At 31.7% G+C, this 23,192-nt stretch overlaps 2 protein-coding genes across 2 annotated transcripts; both read left to right on the top strand.

The window, feature by feature from the left end:
• Positions 1-2,056: 2,056 nt before the first annotated feature.
• Positions 2,057-8,524, top strand: wal (electron transfer flavoprotein subunit alpha wal). Its single transcript, XM_074142809.1, has 6 exons — positions 2,057-2,204; positions 2,735-2,878; positions 4,197-4,461; positions 5,809-6,021; positions 7,477-7,628; positions 7,960-8,524. Exons 1-6 carry the CDS (start codon positions 2,163-2,165, stop codon positions 8,134-8,136), a joined length of 993 nt encoding a protein of 330 aa, XP_073998910.1. The 5' UTR covers positions 2,057-2,162; the 3' UTR covers positions 8,137-8,524.
• A 3,718-nt stretch (positions 8,525-12,242) lies between these two features.
• Positions 12,243-21,975, top strand: LOC141462026 (uncharacterized). Its single transcript, XM_074143592.1, has 5 exons — positions 12,243-12,417; positions 15,306-15,523; positions 16,307-16,441; positions 20,679-20,873; positions 21,728-21,975. The coding sequence occupies exons 1-5, from the start codon at positions 12,336-12,338 to the stop codon at positions 21,830-21,832; spliced, it is 735 nt and encodes a 244-aa protein (XP_073999693.1). The 5' UTR covers positions 12,243-12,335; the 3' UTR covers positions 21,833-21,975.
• Positions 21,976-23,192: the final 1,217 nt, after the last annotated feature.

Here is a 23,192-nt window from a genome sequence, read left to right as displayed (position 1 = left end):
ATTTCAAACCAATTAATAAATTTATTTTAATCTGTTATTGATTTTTATTTTCTTAATAATTTGCTTATTTTTGTAAAACAAAAACAAAAAATATCTGGCGTTCATGACTAACTTATTCTTATTGCAGTTTACGTAATGCAATCTACTTGAAACTTACAATTTTTACTACAAATAAATGGGTGACTCCAAAGTTATACAAGTTCAATACAGAGTGCTATTTTTTGTTTTTAGATTGTTTTTGTAATTTTTAAAAATTGTAGTTTTATGATAAACTTGTGTAATTGGGGTTATTTTTTTTTTTTAGTAAAAATTAAGTTTCTAGAAAAACTATAAGCACATAGTTTTTAGTTTTTTTTTAAAAAAAATTGTGATTCTTTATTTTGAAGTTACTCTGACCACACGCTTCACAGCCAGCTAAACACACACACTGCTCTTCACAGGCAGACAAACAAACACGTAAAGAGGAATATCTGAATTTTCCAGTTTGTAAAAAAACCTTTATTTTTTTGTGTTAGGCTCGAAATATAGAATATGACACGATTCCCTCACTCCCAGTACTTTGAAAAAATCATACGGCTTCCCCTTAATACAATTGCCTTTTTTTTAATACTTTCAATTTTTGCTTTGACTTAAATTTAATTACGTCTGTTTTAACCATAAAGATATACAAAGGGAGTTCACTAAACAAAAATTCTAAAACAAACTCTTTCATAAAAAATGTTTTCACATAGAAATCAAATTAGAAAATAATAATAATAAACCGTTACAAAATAAAAACAATAAACATTCAAAATAATACAAACTTATTAAGCCAAAATTAATATAAATACTGAGAAGAAATAATAAATAAACACACAAACAAATGAATTACCATGAATGTTTACTAATGTTAGTTGCCTTCCGTGGAGTTCATTATAATAAAAACACTTTATAATGGTGTGAGACGGAAACATTGACTTAAACTCCGTAATTCTGTAGCAATTTATTGTTTAATGTAAATAAAAATGTAATAAAATGATTTTACAACATTATTGAGGAGAAGACTCGCATAATTAGTTGTTATTTGTAATGCCATGCTAAATCATAAAATTCTACTTAATTTTTATTTCAACACCTACTTAAAGTTTTTGCTTAACATTGAAAGCATTTAACTCATTTATAATGCACAAAGCATGTAATTCATCTTTTTTTTTTTAAACTCAACAATCTTGACAAAAGAAACGGGCACTGCACGGATTAAGCTTTGAAGCTTTAACGGATCTGAGTTTGGCTCTTTAGAGAAGTTATATTGATGTCTTTCAGAGTTGACCCACGCGTCCCATTCTAGATTGCTGCAAAATCTAACAAAACAGACAGTGCTAAAAGAAATACTCTAAATGGTGCATGACATACTGGGTCTTTTTAAGAGCTTTTGTCAGGGTGACTGACTAACCATAATGAATTTAATCTGATCATAAGTTCAAATTTCATGAGTTTTCTATCGCTTTTTAAAATGGTACCAACGAATGAAGTCATGTTTCTTTATAAAATCAAAAGAGTTAAGCCATGTAACTTTGTTTCACTGCTGGGATTCCTTGAATTAGTAGTTAGAGGAAGTCGCAGATACATCTTTATAGCTTATTTTTTTATTTGTGTACATATTTCAGGACAATTCATATATTCCCTCTTGAGTGCGCCACTGATTAAAGCATAATTTTTTCTGCAATAATTTATTTCCCATCAGACCATTGAATTAACCCAATAATTTTTACTTTTATTTCTGTCAAGATTTGCAACAGACACAATTGACCCTTTTTTGGTACGCCTAAATTGCCAGAAAGTTCCTGTTTCTGAATAAAACAGAAAAACAATGTAATTAAAAGGCAAGGCCTTAAGATTCAGTTCATTCTGTAAAAAATAGCCCCCCCTGGTGAAAAAAAAATAAAAAAAGTCATGCAACATGTGGGTTTCATTACTCCAGACTACTTACAAAACAAATAAAAAAGATAATTTTTAAATATAAAATGTAAAAGCGATTGGCAATTATTTAATTATTAAAGGGAAATTTAATCGCTTATCTTTTAAGATTTTTTTTTCTTATATTGATATGATAGGTTATGACTATTAGGTTATTCTTTTTTTCTCAATTAGGATCTTATTAGGTTAACTTTGGAACAGTAGTCATGTTCACGACATTTCGTAAATTGTCATCTCCTGGTTCTAAAGTAAGTTATTCTGAAGTGCACTCATTTATATGAAAATAAAATGTTTGGGCTTATGACTTAACTTTTCCTTAATTTCACATTTACACTTGTGTGCGTATCATATAAATTTCAGTTTAAATGAATAAATATAAGCATTGACCTCATATTTTTAAAAATTATTTATTTGATACAAAACTGTACAGATATTTCCGTGTTATAAATAATAATTTGCCTAAAAAATTTGAATCAAAACTATCCATTTCTACTCAGACAGTCTTGCAGGTACATATGTTAGCTAAACCATAACTAAAAATAACTAATTTATGTTATGACCTTTGATTCACCTTTATTGAGAAACACTATTAAGATTTCGTTGAGTTATGGGATTCTTTAATTTGTCATAGCAAATTGTTTTATCATAGTAACTTAGTTGTATGTATGTAGGAGTTTAATACTTAAATAAAGAGAGATTTCAGTATATCGTTTGAAGAATGACTGGTTGAATTTCCCGTTGGTCCAATTTGAATTTCTTGTTTTTGTTACTGTTGCAGATCGTAAAAAGATTACAGAGTACCCTTGTGGTTGCAGAACATGATAACGATAAAATACTGCCTATCACGAGAAATACAATTACAGCCGCTGGTAAGGTTGGCGGAGATATATCTCTGTTAGTTGCAGGTGATAATTGTGCCAAGGTAAGTTTTTTGTGGAATGCATTGTTAAAAGTTGAAAATCTCAAAACAATTATTAAAAAATTAAACGAGATTTGGATTTTAATTTCTTTCAGTCTTTTCCGATGTTAGAAAGTCTAATTTTAGAGATAATCGGACTATGTAATTCAATTTTTACTTTCTCTTCTTTCTGTGAGTTATTACAGTTTACGTAAGAGGAATGGACTGACCACATCTTCGGAGGTTGTAAACGTTGAGTTATGCCTATCTAGCAACTCTAAGGACACGTAACTGACAAACTGATTTGGTAGTAGAAATTAAATACCCAAGAATAATGTTTGACTAACTAGATGTAGCGATTTGAAAAGTTTCCGGCTCGATTAACCCTCAGCGATGATAGTATGGAAATTCTACGGGCGCTCTGGCACTGAAAGGGCTTGGGCTTCCTCAATTAGCTTCCTCTTTCACGCTCCGGCGATTTGGGCACTCCCCAACGTTTGGACACTATTAAGTAATCTGGGAACTCCCATTTTCTTCAGTTTTTTGAGTTTTTCCGCTCACCTTAATTTTGGCAGGCCTCCGAGGCGACGAGCCTTGTAAGTGCTTTCTAAAATAATAATTTCCTCGTCTAAGTGCAGAATTCATGACCAAATTTTCTGTCAGACTTCCTTGGACGTTAACAAAATAATAACAAAGTGCATTTTCACACGACAAATCAGTTTAAGAGGTATTCCGAAAAATTGAAGCATTTGCTCCTTGCCTAAGGCCACTTTTATAATTCCATTCGAGGTGTAAGTTTCTTAATCAAGAGAATTGCCAGAATGCTATATTAAGATCTTAACAGAGTTACTCCCCTGAAATTTTCGCACCCAAGTTTTTTATCACCTTAATTTAGTTACTAGGCATATAATTGCTGCTCCAAAGTTCTAAGAAATCTTCAATTTGTCCAATATTTCGTGCGCTGCATGAGTTTACTATAATCAAGGATAATGTTTATGGGAGTTGTATATCTTATAAAATGGCAGCTGTAATCCTAAATTTTCCACTCTTCTAGCTGCAGTCTCTGTACTGTATATCGAGAGTATTACCCATTTTTTGAAGCTGAGTAAAAACAAAAACAAAAGAACATCGATTTCAAGGTTAGTGGGAAATTGGAGGTCAGTAGCTACCCTAAAAATTATCCTTGAGTAAACTCATGTAGCGAACGAAATAAAATCAATAAAAAGTAGAAATTTGAATATACTTTGAAACTCCTGATAGTTGTACTTGCAGGAAGAAAAATCCTTAACTTTTGTAATGTGTTTTATAAAAAAATAAAATTAACCAGATTTTTCTCCAACAGGCTGTAGCTGAGGCTGGAACACTTCCTGGCATATCTAAAGTACTGACAGCAGATAATCCTTGCTTCAAAGGCTTTTTAGCAGAAAGCATTACGTCTTTAATAATTGCTTGTCATAATCAATTTAAATACTCGCATATAATGGCTGGTGCTACTGCTCAAGGAAAAGCATTACTTCCAAGGGTGGCAGCGCTATTAGATGTGTCTCCAGTGTCCGATATCATTGGTATCGCTGGACCAGATACATTTATACGAACTATTTATGCAGGTATAAATTTCTACTTTTTGGGATCTCTATTGTAGTAAAGGAACTGGTGCGATTTTTTAAAAATGTAAAACTACTTTTCGGCTTTAGTATGAGTTTAGCTTACCTAAGTGAGTTAGTTATCGGGACAGGTGCTGCAGTAGCCGAGCATCCTCAAAGCTAAGATGTTTTTGGTGCTGAGTTCAATTCCCGGTCTAGGCCTTGCATTTTATTTAATGTTTAATATGAGAAATTAATAGTAAAGTAGATTGCTAGTCGCCTCTGCCCACGACACGTAATCTGGTAGTTGGACGTTAATCCCCGTCAGAAAAATAGACGATTACTTAATTTTCTATTTATTTATTTATTTTACTTATTTATGCGGACAAAATCACTTTACCTATCCAAACAGAAAAGTTGGGAATGATGTCTTGAAATATTACATGGTTGTGCCACTAATTAGGCAAATAATGTACTTACTGGTTAGCTCATAAATTTAATGGTTAATGCAATCGCCATAATCTCCAGTAATACCGTGAAGGGTTGGTTTTGGGAGTTCGTTTATACGTAAATTTATACAAAGCTCTGTTTTCTACACACTTCAGCAAAAGATTTGAGCTTGTTAGATGAGATTAAGCATCAGCTCCGTGTTGAAGGAGCGGTATGGGGACATTTCTTAGGATGAGAAGTAGAAGAGAATGGAGAAAGTATTCCAGAGGAGAGGTACATTACACTGTGAATTGAGGCAAACAAACCAATTTTTATTCTTCAGATTCAAAGGGATGTGCAAAAAATGAGATTTTATCGATGATTGTATCCGTAGTGGCATGCATGGTTTTGGTATCCCTGACCGGTTTCAGACATTCACTTCAGAGGTTGGTTGAATATTGCACCGTCTCACACTGCATTTGCCGTCTCAAATGTGGTTTTAATAAGCAATATGCTAAGAGGTTAAGGTTATTTTAGGGGAGGATACTCTTAAGAAGTTTATGGAGAAGAGTGACGGCGTAATTTGCTGTTACTTTGATGGTAACAGAAGAAAACTTGGCTGGTTGCAAGGTCGGAATAGACCGATCTGGTTTCTAATTGGCATGCATGATTCATGGGGTGGTTATATTCGAAATCGAAACGCAAATCAAGGATGAGCTTTCAGCAGTTTTTCGATTTTGAGATACGTATTTAGTTGATATAGTGGAACTGATCATTTGTTAAAACATTCTTTTACACTTGTGGAACTCAAAATGTTGATTTCCGGTAACATTCAATATTGCAATACTTTCTCCTAAGAGCAGTGAGAGAAAATACAATGTAATTACATTATTGAATTCTTTGGGATATAGTTCTGGATAAAGTAATTTTATTATTAAACAGGTAACGCTGTGATGACTTTAAAATGCAAGGATCCTGTTAAAGTTTTAACAGTAAGAGGAACTGCATTCGCACCTGCGGAAGGTGAAGGAAGCCCTGCAAAAGAAGATGCACCAACTGGTGATTATAAAGCACCCGGAACTACATTTGTTGCACAAGAGATAAAAAAGAGTGATAGACCAGAACTAACTGCTGCAAAAATTATCATCAGTGGAGGTATGCATCTCTTTATATTAATTAAATTGAGTGTTTTAAAAAATGAATTTCAGGATTAATATCTGTCAAGCTGAGGTAGTTTACAGAATATATCGGATTAATAATACTTTGTATAAAAAATAATAATAGTAAATAATCAAATAGAAATAAAATGAATGAAATTGAGATAAACTACAAAGTTCTGGTTTTAAAAAGAAATTTCATGGATGCAATCACAATGACTACTGCAATGCAATAGTAGTCATAATAAATCAATAAATAAAACTTGTGACATTTATACTAGAATAGTACAAAAGTACAGAATAGTCGAATGGTAACGCACTAGACTCATAGAAGAGATCCCGAGTTCAAGTAGCTTATATAAATTAAATTTTTCGGTAATGATTGTGACCATTCATAGTTTTTAAAATGAAGTTTTTATTTTATTCATTAGTCAGTACAGAGAATTTGAATTATTTGTTTAAGATTCCCTTTAGCAAAACTATCCTTGAAATATCCTTGAAAACAAAAAAAATAATAAACTTAATAAGCGGAAGATTCTTTTGACCGAATTTTAAAAGAAACGGAAAATTACTCTGCGGTTATTTACAAATTTAATTATGAGAAAATATTCAGTTTATTATAACCAATTGTTCTTATTAATAAGTTAACTGGTGAAGTTTCATCTTCATTAAAGTTTGAAAGATAGCTTAAAATAATTCAAAATTATATTTGGAAAATAAATGAAAATTGTAGCGTAATTAATAAGGGCAGAAACCATCAAGTTCATATCTTTAGGCAACATTGTTAAGAAATTTGAAAACCATATTTCCTAATAATAAAAAGAATTTGCTACTATCTTTATATGACTCTGTAAGCGAAGATATGGTACTTTACCCTAAAAAACACATATGTACTTAGAAAAAGAATTACAAGGGGATGAGATCAGTATAGCAAAATATAAATTTTGCTATTTAACTGAGAGGTAAATTATAATTGCTCTTATTTAAGAAGATTTAAAGCCACGTTCGTTGCGAATTTCTTATATATTGTCAGCTCCTATTTCAAATAGAACCTTAATGCGATCAACTATATATATTGCGGGATCTTGCTGTTATATTAAAGTTGTTACATCGTTTCATAATATGCCCGGACAGTCCTGGTTCCTTGTAAACTAAATATTCCAAATTCTGAATTTTAAATGAACTCTTCCTATTTCCAACCCAACATACGCAATGGGATGTTCGGTGTTACTCGTAGAAGATATAAAATAGATTTTTAAAAATTTAATTTGTGTATTTCGACTAGATCCGTGTACAATGATACCCTTTAAAGACAAATTACACAGCGCAACTAGCAAATTTATAAGATGATGACAAATCGATAATAAGTAGAGATGTGTGCAATTGTTAATATTGCATTTTAGTAAAGATATTTTTTAATTATTTCATAATAATATTAATTTCATTTTTTTAGGAAGAGGGATGAAGTCCGGAGATAATTTCAAGCTGCTCTACACCTTAGCTGATAAATTAGGTGCAGCGGTAGGTGCATCAAGAGCTGCTGTTGATGCAGGTTTTGTTTCGAATGATCTGCAAATCGGACAGACTGGCAAAATTGTTGCGCCGGTATGGTAACCAATTTTCAAATTTAAGTAATGTTTTCAAATATTAGGTTTAGGTTTTTTTTTTGCATAAAAAAGTTTTATTTCAAAGTGAATTTAAAAATCTTGAGTAAATCCTCTTACTATTTTCTTTTACAATTTTTTCTTTAAACTTAGATATTTTTTTAAATTTTACTCGGTTTAAATTGGGTTCACTTTAATAAAAATACTTTTGAGAAGAGCATATTTCCCAGGATCTATCCTTAAATTAAATTTTTAATCAGAAGTATTACTGGTATTTTTGAAAATCAAATAATAATAAATGTAATATATGTATGCTTTTTTTTTTTTTTAAGGAATTGTATATCGCGATCGGAATCTCTGGTGCTATCCAACATTTAGCTGGAATGAAAGATTCAAAAACTATAGTTGCTATAAACAAAGACCCAGAAGCTCCAATATTTCAGGTTGCTGATTATGGTCTTGTGGAAGATTTGTTTAAAGCTGTACCAGAACTTACAGAGAAAATTTAATAATAAATTCAGTTTCATAAAAATTTCACTGGAAGTATTTAAAAAATTGAAAAAAAGAAAGAAACAAGAGGGCAAAAACCTAATAGCTTGTATAGACAAAAAAAATCTGAAAGCGAATTCTCTCTGAAAAATTACAACCAACTCTCTCTCTCTCAAAAAAAAAAAAGAAAAGAAAAAAGAAGACAAGAAAATTAGAAAGGTGAAGTGCCCAATATGGTAGAAGAATAACATTTCTGTGAAATCTTGTATTATGTATTTAAAATAATAATAATAACGAAGTTTAAAAAAGTTCAGTAAAGTGCTGTGTTAGTAGTACATGAAACCTGTACCTACCATGTATATATAAGTTTAAGAAAACAAATATATATATTTTTTTAATGGACAATAATCGTATTTAATAATTGCCTCATGTTGTATTTGGTACATATATTAAATGGAAAATATTCCAGCAAGGACGAATGAAACTTTTCTACTCAATATTCTCTTACTGCATTTCCTGAACATAAAATTTTCTACAGAATTCACACTAGTGCTAGTTGGCTTCAATATTCTGATTGGTTCACTTTAATTTCTCAATTTTTTAGTCTATGTTTTACAATGTAAAAATTATATTGAAAAAATAATGTTAAAAAGGTTCAATTTCCTTTGTAGATTGTAGATTTGTAGATAATTTTACTTTAGTTTCAGAAAAATATAATAGTTAAATCTTTATTATATTATAAATATGTACAACAAAATAAATACACGAAGTGTCAATGTACGGAACATTGTAACCTTCATAACAAGTAGTAGTATAGAAAGATTAAGATATGAAGGATAAAAAATGCAGGGAAAAAGGAAGGAAAAAACCTGCAGTTAGTGTAGAAATTTAGAGAAGGATGTGTTTAATTCTTTTTTGCCTGTAGGGTATAGAAGGATGGTAGGAGCTTTGTCACGGCAGAGTGGATTAGGATGATAGTCGACTTTAATTTCATAAACTAAAACCTTTTCAGTTCAAGTTAAAAATATTTAGAGAGGGTTACATAAGATTAGAAGATAAGCTTCGTCCAGGGCGTTCCCTAGAGCACTGATTCAGTAATCCTGCTAACTAAATGGCAGCTGAGAAGCGGGTCCTTGCAGAGCACGAGTAGACTTGCAAGCAAATATTCGTGACCCAACAACCTGCTAAATCGGAAGCCAACGGAAGCCGTGCTTTCCAGATCAGCAAGCTTCACACTGACATGATTTCTGCCAAACCCTGCTTCAAAAACCCAGTGATTTCGTTTCATGAATTATTTCATGAATGAATTATTACTTGAGGTGAAAAGTAGATTTATTTTGGAAACCTAATAATCCGTTTTAGTCAGATGTTTTTACATGTTTCCCAGAACACGGTTACTATATATCCTGTGAAATTTAAGTTACTTTTTTATCGGTTGCTGTAATAATTGATATTTGTCCGTTGTTTCGTATTAATTTGTAAAATATTAAATGATGAATTATTTTAAGATTAACAGAAAGTGTGTTGAACAAGTGGGGCACCTAAGTCGGGCTCTGAGCCGTGTAATGGGGTAATGGTCTATTAAGAAATAGACGCTTTTAATGCGTTAACAGAAGGATAAATAAACATCCTTATATTGGCACATTAAATAAATAACATCTGAATTTAATTGTTTACAAAAACAATCTATCCACTTCTTCAACTAGCTAAGAATTAGCAGAGGATTTACATATGTTTTCATTATTAGGTCTAACTGAGTGGTACTCGTGACTTCTTTATAGTTCTACACTCAAAACTAGAATTCACTTTAATAAGACTGATAAATGGTACCTGAGTTTAGACAAACTACTTAAGTGAAATAGAGCTTTACAGGTAACATCTTATTCATGTAATAACTTGGCATACATACATACATATCCGGCGCTACTGCCCGAATCGAGCCCTGGCTTCCATTAAGAACTTCCTCCAGCCTTTCCGGTTCTGCGCCTTCGTTCTCCAATCAGATATTTCAGCACTCCAGCATCATGGTCCACCTGGACTATCAATCGCTTCTCGGCCTTCCTTGATAATACTGCATAATCTTCTTACCCATATATATACTTAACTACAGAGAATTAATTAATTCTTATTCGCCATCCATCTTATTAAAATAAATTTTTGCACCTACTGCCTCGCATTAATAGAATTTCGAGCACCACTTTATGTTAATCATTAAAGAAATCGCCCACGTTTTCAGGCGGGGCTTAACGTCCAACTACAGGTTAGTGTCGTCAGTTTATTATTAATTGCAGAATATGAATTTTAAAGTGAGAATTGACATAACCACAATTCTACACTCATAACGACGTTGATCACTGATCTCTTAATGGCTATATTAAATATATGATTTGTCCATTTCAATTAATTGCAACAATGACTCAAGATTTTAAATCCAAGCTGTTCAAGTAAATTGTACTAAAAAAATTGAACTAGGAAAATAATGTGTTCATCAGTAGAAATGGAAATTACATCAGAAGATGTAAAAACCATACCTCACCACTTGAAAAATGAAGTTGACGACTGTATCTCGCTTTTGGCAGCAAAAAATCGACTTTGCTCGTTGAATTTGGATTCTAACTAAAAAGTAAGAGGATATATATTATTATTTGTTTTCCTTCTTTGCTTCATGGAGAAATATCTATAAATCATAGAATACCCTGCATATAAATGTTCAGTATAGTAAAAATGTTTTTTTTTTTTAAATTAAATTTATGATGATAAGTGACTTTTAAATGCCAATAAGAAATTAGAAAAAGTTCTATATTCTTAACACGAGGTTCGATTTTCTCCGCTTAAACGAGATATTTATAATGAAGGCACATAAAACACGAAAGAAGAAAAAGTGAAGGTCAAGAAAAAACAGCACATATATAAAATTCAATATATATTTTTTTTATCAGCCTTTAAAGAAATTGCCAGGAATGGTTATGGACTACGTTTTTAAAAGTTTTTAATCACTTAGAGCCAATCTGCCAGGTAATGTTTTCTTTCTACTTTCTTAGGCCAAAAGGTAGATCAAGATACTGTTATCCATATTTTTTCATTACCATAATGATCAATCAACTAAGTTTTTAAAATATACATCCTACCTAAAATAATGGGGATTATCTCAATGTTTTACACATCCGTTTACTTCTGTTTGTTTCTCACTTCTCTTTAACATTTAAATTACAATTACATATCTGAAACCAACAAGAAGTTTCGTTTAAAAAATATGTCGTAACAATCTCTCAATGTTGCAAAATATATATATTTATGTGCCACCATTTTTCATGTTTCATGCACTGACACTGGGTTAGTTCTTTCCATTTCTATTTATCAGTCTTATATCCTCTTTTCCATATTTTATTTTATTTGTTTAAAAGTATGTTTTGGTTCTAGCTTTTAACAAGCTTAATGATCTTCGGTTTTGAACTAAGTTGTATGAGGTTTTGTTAAAAATGAATTGCAAATTTTTACAGATGGCTCTCCTTACTATAAAAAATATATTTTTCTAAAAGCAAATAAAGAAATGTTAAAACAGTTAATTTAATTCTGAATTATTTTTTCTTTGTTTAATTTTGTGTGACGTCACAAATACATAGTGCGTTTATTAGTCTTGTTTATGAATATAGTACATACTGAGCGCTAATGGCCTCAGAAGTTGATGAGCCTAAAAAAAAAAAAATTATATCTACAAGTACATATTAGCTAGGGACTCCTAAAATCCTAGAAAATCAGTAAAAATGAAGACTTATTCATGGGCCATTGGTTCTATGATTTTTTTTTTTTTGTTCACAAAAGAAAACGCTCATCCAGATTAAGAAACGATATTCCTAAAAAAAATTATAATCTCCAATGTTAAAAAAAAAAAAAAAATAGTGAAATCTACTTCATTAATTGACACCCTCTTCGGAAACAGTTAGTGGTTTGTTTAAAAAGTGATGCGTGTTATATAAACCTGACGTTTTGAGTTGCTAATCAAAATAAGCTAGCGAAAACGATTTGTTAAATTGAAGAAAGGAAAATTAAGTGCAATTATTAATATATGACAAAATGAATAAATAAATATGGCGTATCTTCAGAAGGGCATAACGAACATTACCGCATTCTCTTGAAAGCGGAACGGACTAGTGAAGTGTGGTAGAGTCAATCAGTTATAAATATGTAAGATAGTTTTACATAGATTCATACAATAGTCATGTTCTGTACAAACAACATCTTCCTACTATGTACCATATTCTTCATTCCATTGTATACAGCAAATTCAAATATCTATCCAGGTAAGAAAATAAATTAGGTAAATGAAATCGTTTAAAACAAAAAAATATTGAATTATTATTAAACCTCTTATTAACTGTCTCAACGTTTAAATATATTATATTTCAAATAAACAAAAAACTTCCTCTCTCCGGGTTAATTGGGTCATCTAAATTCGTCATAAATACTGGCTATTGCAGAAATATAATTTAAAAAAGTATTTCGATCAAATTATGAAAATAACTTGCTACAACTTGACGATACATATAATTGGGAAAAGTTGCTACAATTGACAGGCCGTTGATAGACATCACGTACATAGAGATGCGTCCTCCTAGGTAAGGTAGATAATTCAAAAACTAAACGGTGTTTTCTAACTCGACATTAGTCGCTATGTGCAGAAAAAATCTGGTGCTAAACACACTATAACTTTCTATTATTGCCTTTCTTAAAGTTACAATTAATTATTTTATTATTTAGTGAATGTTATTGTTATAATCATGGTGAATATTTTTAGTAAATATCCTTCTGTTAAAAATAAATAAATTTCCAAGAAAAATTTAAAACAAAAATGTTTTTTAATATGGCATATTTATGGGTGGCTATCAGCCACCTCAAAGTTGTGGTGTTTTCATTTGGAAAATCGCATAAAACCAAAAAATAAATTCATTCAAGTCGCAACTTCGGTCAACCTGTCTTCAATGATAATTCTGGCATCACATTAAACATCTGTAGAACTATAGTTTAAATAAATAAAAAGTTTAAAGAAAATCTCTGGAGTCATTTTCCGAAAAATTGATACATAGTTTAAAAATTCTGACCGAAACTTTATTATGAGGAGCGATAATTCAAAACAGTATACCAAGTTTGCACTTTTTGTTTTATAATACGCTGTTCGCACAAAAACATTCACCTTCAACAGTTTGCATAGGAGATTTTTGTTGTAGTATTGTTATTTAAGACGTTTCAACTAACGAAAAACTTTGACTTCAAATGATAAAGGAGTAGTAACTAACTTAGAATATAAGTAGTTGAGTGTCTAGTCTCCCAAAATATTAATACTTTTCTAAAGTACTTAAAATAATTCATGTTTCAAATGCTTTTACCCTGACCAAATCGAGATATAATATACAATACTGATTACAAATGGTCAATAATTATAATAGGTAGGGAAGGGATTAGCTTTGTGGTTAGCGTATTGGATTCCCACGTGGAGATCCCGGGTTCGAATCCGCTGCTGGCTCTTAGATTTTCTCTTCCTAAGAAGTTTTTACAGCTCACTATCCGGTGATGAACAGTGTTGCCTATAACGAAAGAACACTGTCCGGAGGCCGGCAGTGCACTAAAAAAAGCTCCGGGCGCCAATAATCTCAGATGTTGACGCGCCTTAAATCATAAAAAATATAATAATAGGAATTTTGGGGGTAAAATATACAGATAAAATTTTAATCTCATTTAAACAGAACATTTCTTAAACAAGAACTGATCGATTGCAAATTCTATTAATTATTCATGTTAAATTAGGAAAAATTTGTTAATAAATGTGGATTATAAAAATATATATATTAATATAATATTTCAATTTAAAAATTCATTGGATAAAAATGATATGAGTCCAATCATTGTAAATATAAACAGAGTGTAATTAAAGGAATTATTTACAAGCTTGATTCATTGGAATGCTACTGTCATAACCGAAATTACTAGAGTCGACAAAAATAGATTGATTTTAATTAAAAGCAATTACATAAATCTTAATTAAACATGTTCCTTCAATGTAGCTTTTATTTTTGACTTCCGATTTTAGTTTTGTTTTGTAGTTAAATATCTTTTTAAATAATTAGACAAAAAAGACCTTTAGTCTAGATTTAAATCTTTAACGAGCCACTTATTGTATTACAGAAAGGGTAAAAGATGTATTTCAAAAAATGAAATTAAAGTTTTGTCTGTATTATCTTCAAAATAGTTAAAACATGACATTTAAGATTAATTCAAATATAATAATTTTTGAAAGGGAAGGAATTAGTTCATAGTGCATTAAATTCTAATGCGAAGTGCCGAGTTTGAATCCAGCAGTTTTTTTACCTAAGAGTCTGTTATAGCTATAGTTAGTTGACAATGGAGATTGTTGAATGTAACGTAATTCACTGTCCAGGGGCCAGCAGCGTGCTGAAAAAGGCTGCAGATGTCAGGGACCTTGGAAATAATTCTTGAATTTAGACTGACCCTATACCGTAATATTTTATTCACTGTCTTGCAATAAAATACTTGCGAAACCTTCATGACGACGTTCTCTTTTATTTTCTAATGCTATATGAAATTTCAAATTTCCTATACAAATCTTAAAGCATGGAACTTTTACTTTTAGAACATACTAAAGTGCCACTGTGAGATGGCACTTCACAGCAAAGTAGCAAATAAACGTTGAAGAACTACTTACGCGTAATAGGTGAACTAATTTTGATGAAAAATATAGGAGTTGTATTCAATTAAAAAAAAAAAACCAAATGTAAAAAGTAAAAGTAGCACTTCCAATCGGTTGATTTTGACTCACAAGCTTATAGTCGGGTCCGATGGTGGCATACTAGATATCGAATTTGAACTTTCTGCGATTCCTCGTTCTTGAGTTATTCTGATCACACTCTACTCAAACATACTCACATTTTTGTTTTAAGAACATGTAGGCCTATTAGATTTATTTGAAACATTTTTGCAGGAAAATATATTTATGGAGAGGCAAAGTTAAGTTTTCCTGTTTTAGTATGTTGTACGTTTTTAGTATCTGTTTTGTATTTTTAAGTATAAGATGATTAACTAGTATTTCGAGCTGGAAGAATTGCAATCCTCAGAAAACGATTTTTTTTCTAGTTTTCCATTAATCTTGAGTCGTAATTAATATGTTAAAACATAGGAAAAGATCTTGATGGAGCTTGGTCCCATCACCATTTTGAAAAAGGCGGAGGAGATGAGCACCATTCTGCGCACTCATCCAGCGGTGGTCATAAAGGTGTCAAAGGATATCTGAGTAAACATCATTTCGACCAAGGAAACAACGGCAAGCATGACCATGATCATAAGAAGGGCTACTTTGACCATCATCAGGGACATAAAGCATCGCATCACGATGAGGTATATATTTATATTAAATGAAATTTAACTGAAATAAGCCAGTCAAGAGTTTAGGACATCTTAACAATTGTGCAGTAAAAACTCCGATTCCTGAATAAGTTAATCTCAAAATGGTATTCTGCTTGGTTACTTCACCCACTTGCGGTTTCCGACACAATCCTTGAATCCATTATTTTCATTAAATCTGGCTAGTTTGTATTCATTAAAATGTACGACATTTTTTTCAAGAAAGGTTCATCTTTGACTTTCTTTTCACAATTTTAATGCAAACGTCTTCAAATATATTTTTTAACTTGGAATCTTTGCATTTATAAAATTAGTTTTATTTGAAATATTTTTTCCAAAAATTGTTGATAGCTTTGCTATGTGACCACATAGTTTATTTGGATACTTTTGGTAACAGGTACGACAGATAAAGAACACTAAAGAAATTCATCAACCATTTTGGGGGTCGAAAAACAGGAATTTTAGTAAAGCTGGTGATACTTTAAAGAATTTGCCACGAAAAATGGAGAGCTGGAACCTTAAAAATAGAAAAGAAAAGAAGGGGCTCCTTAATTATGAGGACGATATATCAGTAGTGTAAATTAGTCAACTGCGATGACATACTTAAAGGAGGAGCAGAAGTACATATTACAAAGACAAATCAGGCCTTAGCCTACCCTACTGACAAGTTTTGAGCTGAGATTAAAAGCAATATAGTAGATAGTTCTGAGCCCAATATCCCACTAAGCAAGTCCCTAGAAAATTAGCAAATTAATTTTATTTTCTATAATTTTTTAGGCTGAAGAATACGGTTCACATCATAAAGGTGAAAAAGGTCATAAGGCAGCCAAATACGGCAAAAAAGGAGGACATAAGAAAGGACACAAAACTAAAGGTTATCATAACAAATTCCACAAAGATGAGTTTCAGAAGGTACATCAATTTATGTAAACATATTTAAGCGCCTAGGTGAGGAAAATAAATGTACTCAGGGATGGGCTATAAAGCCGCAGCCAATTAGAACTAAAAGAATTTTTGGTCCCTTTAAGTGTTAGTTTTTGCTCACAAACTGTAGGCGTATTTAAAGTTTACAACATGAGTGGTGATGAGCTAGTGGGCCTATAGATACCCTGATCAAAGTAAAAAGTAATGCCCATTGCTTTAACAATGAACAGATTCAGAGCCGAATGACTAATATACATTATACTATAAATTTCTTACCACTTAAGAAAATCATAATAATTGATTCACGCATTTAATCGCTATGTTGTTTAAAAAATAAAAAATAATAATAATAATAACGTACAACTTCTGAAAAGTAGTTATTTCCCATTTTTTTTTTTTTGCTACGTTTTTCTCGACATGTATTTGATCTGCGTTGTGGATTATTATATTCGTATGCCCTTCATTTTTGGAGAAAACTTGAGAATTTAATCTTTTATAGAAAAAAAGAAAAATTTTCAAAAATTGATATTTTTCTACAGTAACTTTTTTTGTATAGTTTTTGACGATCAACCCTTGTCGAAGGGGCTGTTTTAATAAACCAAAATAATTGCAGAAAATCCATTCGTGAATGTTGTTGGGAGGTCAGTATTAGTTTTGCTAGGCTAGGTTACCCGCAGGGATGCCCATATAATTGGCAAGTCAACTTTCCCTTACTGCAGTTTGTATTCCAAACTGTGGGGCGAGAGAAAATCGCAAGGGAGTCTTTTATTAAAACTGTCCGGTAGGACAGTTGTATAAGGGTTGATCGTCAAAAACTGCACGAAAAAGTGTAACGTTGAAAAACACCCAACTTTGACAATTTTTTTCTCTTTTTCTATAAAAGATAAAATTCCCAAATTTTCTTTAAATTATAGGACAAACCCTCCTTTATAACTGAAATTTTTTTGCAACAACATAGATGTAATAGGTTTCGAGAAAAAAGCTGCCGAAAATGAGCAAAAACGGCATTTTCAGAAATTGTTGTTGTTCTTCTTGTTGTTGTTGTTACCTTTTTTTTTTAAACCGCGTACCGCCTAAACGCGTGAACCGATTTTCATGAATGAGGTGTCATTCGATTCGGAATTTTTTGTAGATGTACCTTTTGGGGGTCTCGACGCTGTACATCGAATGGGAGAGGAGTTAGCCCCCTTTATGTAAGGCCCCCTCCAAAATTATTATTTCTAATTTCTCTGTAAATCTTGGCCCGATTTTGATAAAATTTGGTAGGATGATAGGGTTAGGGCTTCCCTATGTACCATTAATGCGACGATCTGCTCTTACACTTGTTAAGAGGAAGTATAACAATCTTTCAAATTATCGAGACGTGAACCGATTTTCTTGAATAAAGTGTCATTCGAATCAAAATTTTGCACAGATTTGTACTTTAAAAGTCTCGACGCCATGCCTCATAAGGAGGGGAGTTTGCCCTACCCAAATAAGGCCCTTTCTAAAACTATTATTACCAATATTTCTATAAAGCTTAGTCCGATTTTGATAAAATTTAGCACGAAGAAGTGATTAAAGCTCCTCTACGTGGCTGTGAAGTGCCATCATGCTCTTACGCCTACCAACAGGAAGTACTGCAATCGTTAAAATTATCAATGAGTGAACCGATTTACATCAATGAATTGTCGTTCGATTCAAAATCTTTGCCTTTTAGGGAGAAGTACAGTAATCGCAGTTTATTTTTCTTGCTCCTCTTAAAAGGAAGTACTGAAATCGCAGTTTAATTTTGCTATTTACTTACAAATACCTTCCTATTTTATTCAAAACGCTTTCTCAAAAAAATTGTTATTGAGGATGGTTTGGGGACCGCAATTATAATCATTCTTTAAAAAGATCTCTCCAGTAGTTACGGTTCCGACTTAACGCCTTATCAGGTTATAATGATAGAATTGCTTATACCAAATTTTAAAAAAATCTGTAACTTTGCAAAATAGACAAAAAGAAAATCTATCCAAAAGGTACAAAAATCTCCTTAACAAAAACTTACAGTTTAAAAAGTTAAGTATAAGGGTTGATTAAACGCCAAAAGGTACAAAAATCAGCAAGTACCCATCACTTCATTTATACTTCATTGATATGATTTAAGTAATTTTACTGCATTAACTTTTCCTTCACATTTTTAGAATTCATTAGATGTCACAGACCCTTATGCTGGCCAGTTCATTCATAATATTTTTTTGTTATAATTATGATAAAATGAGTTCTGAATTATTCTGAGTAGTCACATATACATGCATGTTAAAGTAGAAAAAGACAAAGTCAGAGTCAGCCACTGTTTAAATTTGAATCACGAAGGATTTAAAACAATATTTCAGTCTTGAATTCGTCTTACCGAAATATTCGTGAGCACAAATAACACACAGTTAATAACAAGTAGATTATTCAACAATAATTATTCATTTCTCAATTGTAATTTAATTTAGTCCCCCTAATTTTACTTATAGTAAAATACTGGAATAATTAGCTGTCCTAAAAATATGCATATCTTATTTATTTTATATTACATATATACAACATTGTGGGAAGAACATCTAGATTGAGAATGTAATTGTAGAAAACTATATTATTTGCGATAAAGCCAGATAATTATTACCTATTATTATAAACGTTTGACTACTTCATAAAATAACAATTACTTTAATCGAAGAATGAACTTAAACCGACGATTTTTATTTAAAAATAAAAATAAATAAAATGAAATCATTAATGTATGTTGGTGTAAACTTTTTTTTAAAAAAAGTTTTTGAAATCTTTAGCCTATTTTTTTTTTTCTTTTTAACCTGTAATTAATAGTTTGATTATTATAGATAAATAGATATTACAATCTACAGTCTAGAACAAATATTTTGTAGATGAAAATGGCCAGCATAAGGGTCTGTGACATCTAATGAATTCTAAAAATGTGAAGGAAAAGTTAATGCAGTAAAATTACTTAAATCATATCAATGAAGTATAAATGAAATGATGGGTACTTGCTGATTTGTGTACCTTTTGGCGTTTAATCAACCCTTATACTTAACTTTTTAAACTGTAAGTTTTTGTTAAGGAGATTAGAAATATCTCTTTAGCTAAAACAAGTCACAGCATCAACTGTTATGAAGATGTCTCTTTAGGCCTAAAATAAGCAAGGGAAGTTGAGACAAAAGGGAACTATAAGGTTTATTCTGAAAAATTTGTGTGCCGAATAATCTAATTGCATTATAAAAAAGATATTCAAGATCCTTGCAAAATACTGAACATGGGTTTTGTGTTCCAGTACATTAAATACAGAATATGAATAAGTTTTTAAAAGTCAACTGTTAATATTCGGGAGTGCGATAATTACTATGAACAAGTATGGGGACGACGATTCAGAAACTTCGAAATCATTGCCCTTTGGGTTTTTTCGGGCAATATTATTCTGGCCCATGCCGATACTGTTTCGAGTATATATTTACCGTTAGTTCTTTTCATCCCTCTTCACTGACCCAAATTTCCTCAACAGCTTTTTTAAGTATATCTATATAGTGGTTCATTACTTGCTCTCAATAATATGTACACAATTTTATATGGTTAAAATCCTTCTGAAATGCCACAGACGCCATGGTTTTGCATCATTTCTACTCTCTATTCCGTTTTAACCATAAATGCTTTGAAATTAAGGTTAACATTTTATACAATTTACTTAAGAGATAAACAAAGTATACTGGTTTTCACAGTTTAATAATTTGTTTTGCAATGCATTTGAAGTGGGCATTTAATTTTTGCCTTATCTTTCTCCAACAGTCCATTTTGCAAGCAATCGTGTACTAGACCAGAAAGACTCCTGACCGTAACATTTTAGCTGCAATTCACTTATAGGATTCTTTATGGAATGATTGTTCTATTTCCAACAATAAAATTCCGCCTGATTGTGCCAGTTGAACAACTTACTAGTACTTTGCACACCTGCACACTTCGCTGTAGCAGTGAACCCGAGTGTTCAAAATACTTTCCTAATTCAAAGTACATAATATTATCATGTCGGGTAGTCACTAACAACTTTTTAAAATATTTCATATTTTATGAATAATAAATAAATTGGGCAAGAAAGGAAAACTTTGCATGTAAAATAAATTGTTTGGGGTTTTATACAGTGATTTTATTTCAACTACTCTAAAAGCATGTGTTTTTTCTAAATATTTATTTAAAATTTTGTTAGGAACACAAATTTTACGACAACTACTACAAAGGAGGGCACCACGCTAAACACGGCGACTTCTCTGGGGCTCATGGAAAAAAAGAAGGTAAACATCATAAAGGACATCATCATAAGTCTGCATATCACGGCGATCATCATGGCAAAAAAGGGCATTCCGATAAAGGACATTATTCACAGGATCATAAGGGGCATGAGGTAATTTATTAATGCGTATCCTCTACAGAGTAAAAGAGAGCCTGTTATAAATAGCCTACTCTTAGGGTGGTAAGGATGTTTCTTTTCATTCCTTCCATAACAATATTAAACAGAGAAGAAACTGCAAAGCCCTTCTATTGAAGACACTACGAATCTCTAGATCAAGCTGTTCTGAACTTCAAGCAAGCATTCTGTGGCATATGTTTGATCTGCTTGCTTTTTTCTACGCTTGCATATACGTACGAATGGTATGGAAACTACGTTATGCTCGTACGATTTCTTGTAAATTTGCATCAGTGAAAATATGTGATCTAGCTCTTCTAAAACCATTTTGATATTTACCCACTACGCAACCAACGTAAGGTGACAATTTTTTGTCGATGACTAAAGAAAGGACTTCATAAGCAGCGCAAAACGGAACAATACCCTGGGATTTACAACTCAGCTTATTCCCTCTAATTTTTGTAGATCGGACTACTACTTTCCATTAAAGAAAAAATTCCTGAGGAGTGAAATTACTGAAAAAATTCAATTTTACAAGATTTTCTTTTAATTTTTTTTTTTTAGAGATCAAATAAATATGTTCAATCACTTATGTTTGAAAATTGTTCAACAAAAATTCATCTTAGGACTAAAGTTAATTAATTTTCATTAATTTTTAAGATAATAAATTATTATTTGTTTTTAATTAATTTTTAGGGGTGAAGTTAAGTCATTACAACATGTATATTAAATGATTACATATTAATCATTCTAATCACCTCAAAGCAGCCAATACCAGTATTAAATGTTACTAAATATTTTATAAAATATGTGTCCCACGAAATTTCAAATGTTAAATATCAATTTTGCAGGAACGAGACAAGCATGAATCTCATCACTCCCACAAAGAAGATTATGGCAAGAAATCCGGCCAGAAAGGAGGCAAAAAATATGGATTTGTTGAAGGACACCACTAATAAATAAATACACATTGTAATACAAATTGTTTAATTATATTAAATTACTTTTAATTTTTATTTACAGCTCATTTTTATTACATTTCGAAGTTTCGCTAATTGTACTTTGACGTGATTTGATGAATTAAACTTATTTTATGGAATGTAAAGATGATAATTTTAAATACCTAACAGACTGGTTAATTTGTAGAGCGAGGCGCTGTAAAGCCCAATAACAACTGGGTGCCAATGCAAACATACAAATAATGAAAAGGAAGATTAGCACAGGAATTCACGATGTTCTCCGACCTTGCACCAATTTGTGTAGACTCATACAGACCAGTGGTGCCGTTGCAATATAGCTTTCATGGAATTACACTCTATTGCAGGCGTGGGAAAAGTCTGAGGCATCCAAAGATCTTTTTGGAGAGGCCTGACAAGACTCTAAATAAATAAATAATATCCTTGGAAAAACGTTATTAAGAAACTATCTATACACAATGAGACTAGCTGAAGAACCGCCAACGATGAAATTTGGACTCCTCAGTTTAAGCTCGGATAGAAAAGTGCCTGCTGCGACCTTTGGTAATTGGTATCTGTTTGTCAATCAGAAGTGACTACTTTGAAATGGCAGCCACAGAACTCCATTGTACGGTTTTATCGATACTGTTATTAGGTTCTTCACAAAAGCGATAGACATCAATCTTCTGGCCAGAACCAAGTTGTTAGATATAATGTCTAGTTCTTTGGGAGAGCACTGTATCGGTTTCCTAGGTCCCTAGGCACTCTAGAAAACAGGTACGCTGATAAGGTAGCCTGGGAAGCGGCTTTGTCAGTTACAGTGACTCCTCAACCCGATATTCCGTGTCCTACCTGCGTTGCAGATCGGAGGTGGATCAATGGATTTCAAAAGAACATAGGAAGAAAACTCTTTTTTTGCTTCTTGTTTTTTTATTCATCAAGATCAAGATGTAATACCTGAATTTTAATTTTGTTTTTGTTCTATTTTTGGATCAGAGAGATAAATTGAAAAATAAGCCAATAACTGTTAAATTCACCCCCTGTATAAAACTGGTTACATAAGCATGTAAAAATCATTTGACACCTTTATCTTTTGTTGGAAAATAATACCTCTACCGTTTGCAATGAATTTCATTCATCTTCGAACTTGACAAGCGGAGTTTGTACCAAAGCTGATGTAATTTTTTACACATTATGTTTGTCACACTGCAGCAAGGTACTAAAGATAGTGCAAAGCTATCAGTGGTAATAGTAGACCCAGCTCAAGGAATAAAGTACGAGATTTTGATACCGCTGGAGAAACTTCGAGACTACTTTCAAACTTTGTAAGATCACTCCTCTTCGCCAGTGCAGGTAAAAA

The sequence above is a fragment of the Rhodnius prolixus genome, unplaced genomic scaffold (genome assembly GCF_049639745.1).
Source record: "Rhodnius prolixus isolate KJV_2025 unplaced genomic scaffold, Rpr scaffold_12, whole genome shotgun sequence".
Taxonomy (NCBI): Eukaryota; Metazoa; Arthropoda; class Insecta; order Hemiptera; family Reduviidae; genus Rhodnius; species Rhodnius prolixus.
This window is presented reverse-complemented; position numbering and strand designations above follow the sequence as displayed.

Coding starts and splice junctions, on each gene's coding strand:
- LOC141462026 (XM_074143592.1), top strand. CDS start 12,336: ATGTTCTGTACAAACAACATCTTCCTACTATGTACCATATTCTTCATT. Junction 15,524..16,306: donor AAGCATCGCATCACGATGAG/GTATATATTTAT, acceptor ATAATTTTTTAG/GCTGAAGAATACGGTTCACA. Junction 20,874..21,727: donor AGGATCATAAGGGGCATGAG/GTAATTTATTAA, acceptor TCAATTTTGCAG/GAACGAGACAAGCATGAATC.
- wal (XM_074142809.1), top strand. CDS start 2,163: ATGTTCACGACATTTCGTAAATTGTCATCTCCTGGTTCTAAA. Junction 2,205..2,734: donor TGTCATCTCCTGGTTCTAAA/GTAAGTTATTCT, acceptor TTACTGTTGCAG/ATCGTAAAAAGATTACAGAG. Junction 4,462..5,808: donor TATACGAACTATTTATGCAG/GTATAAATTTCT, acceptor ATTATTAAACAG/GTAACGCTGTGATGACTTTA.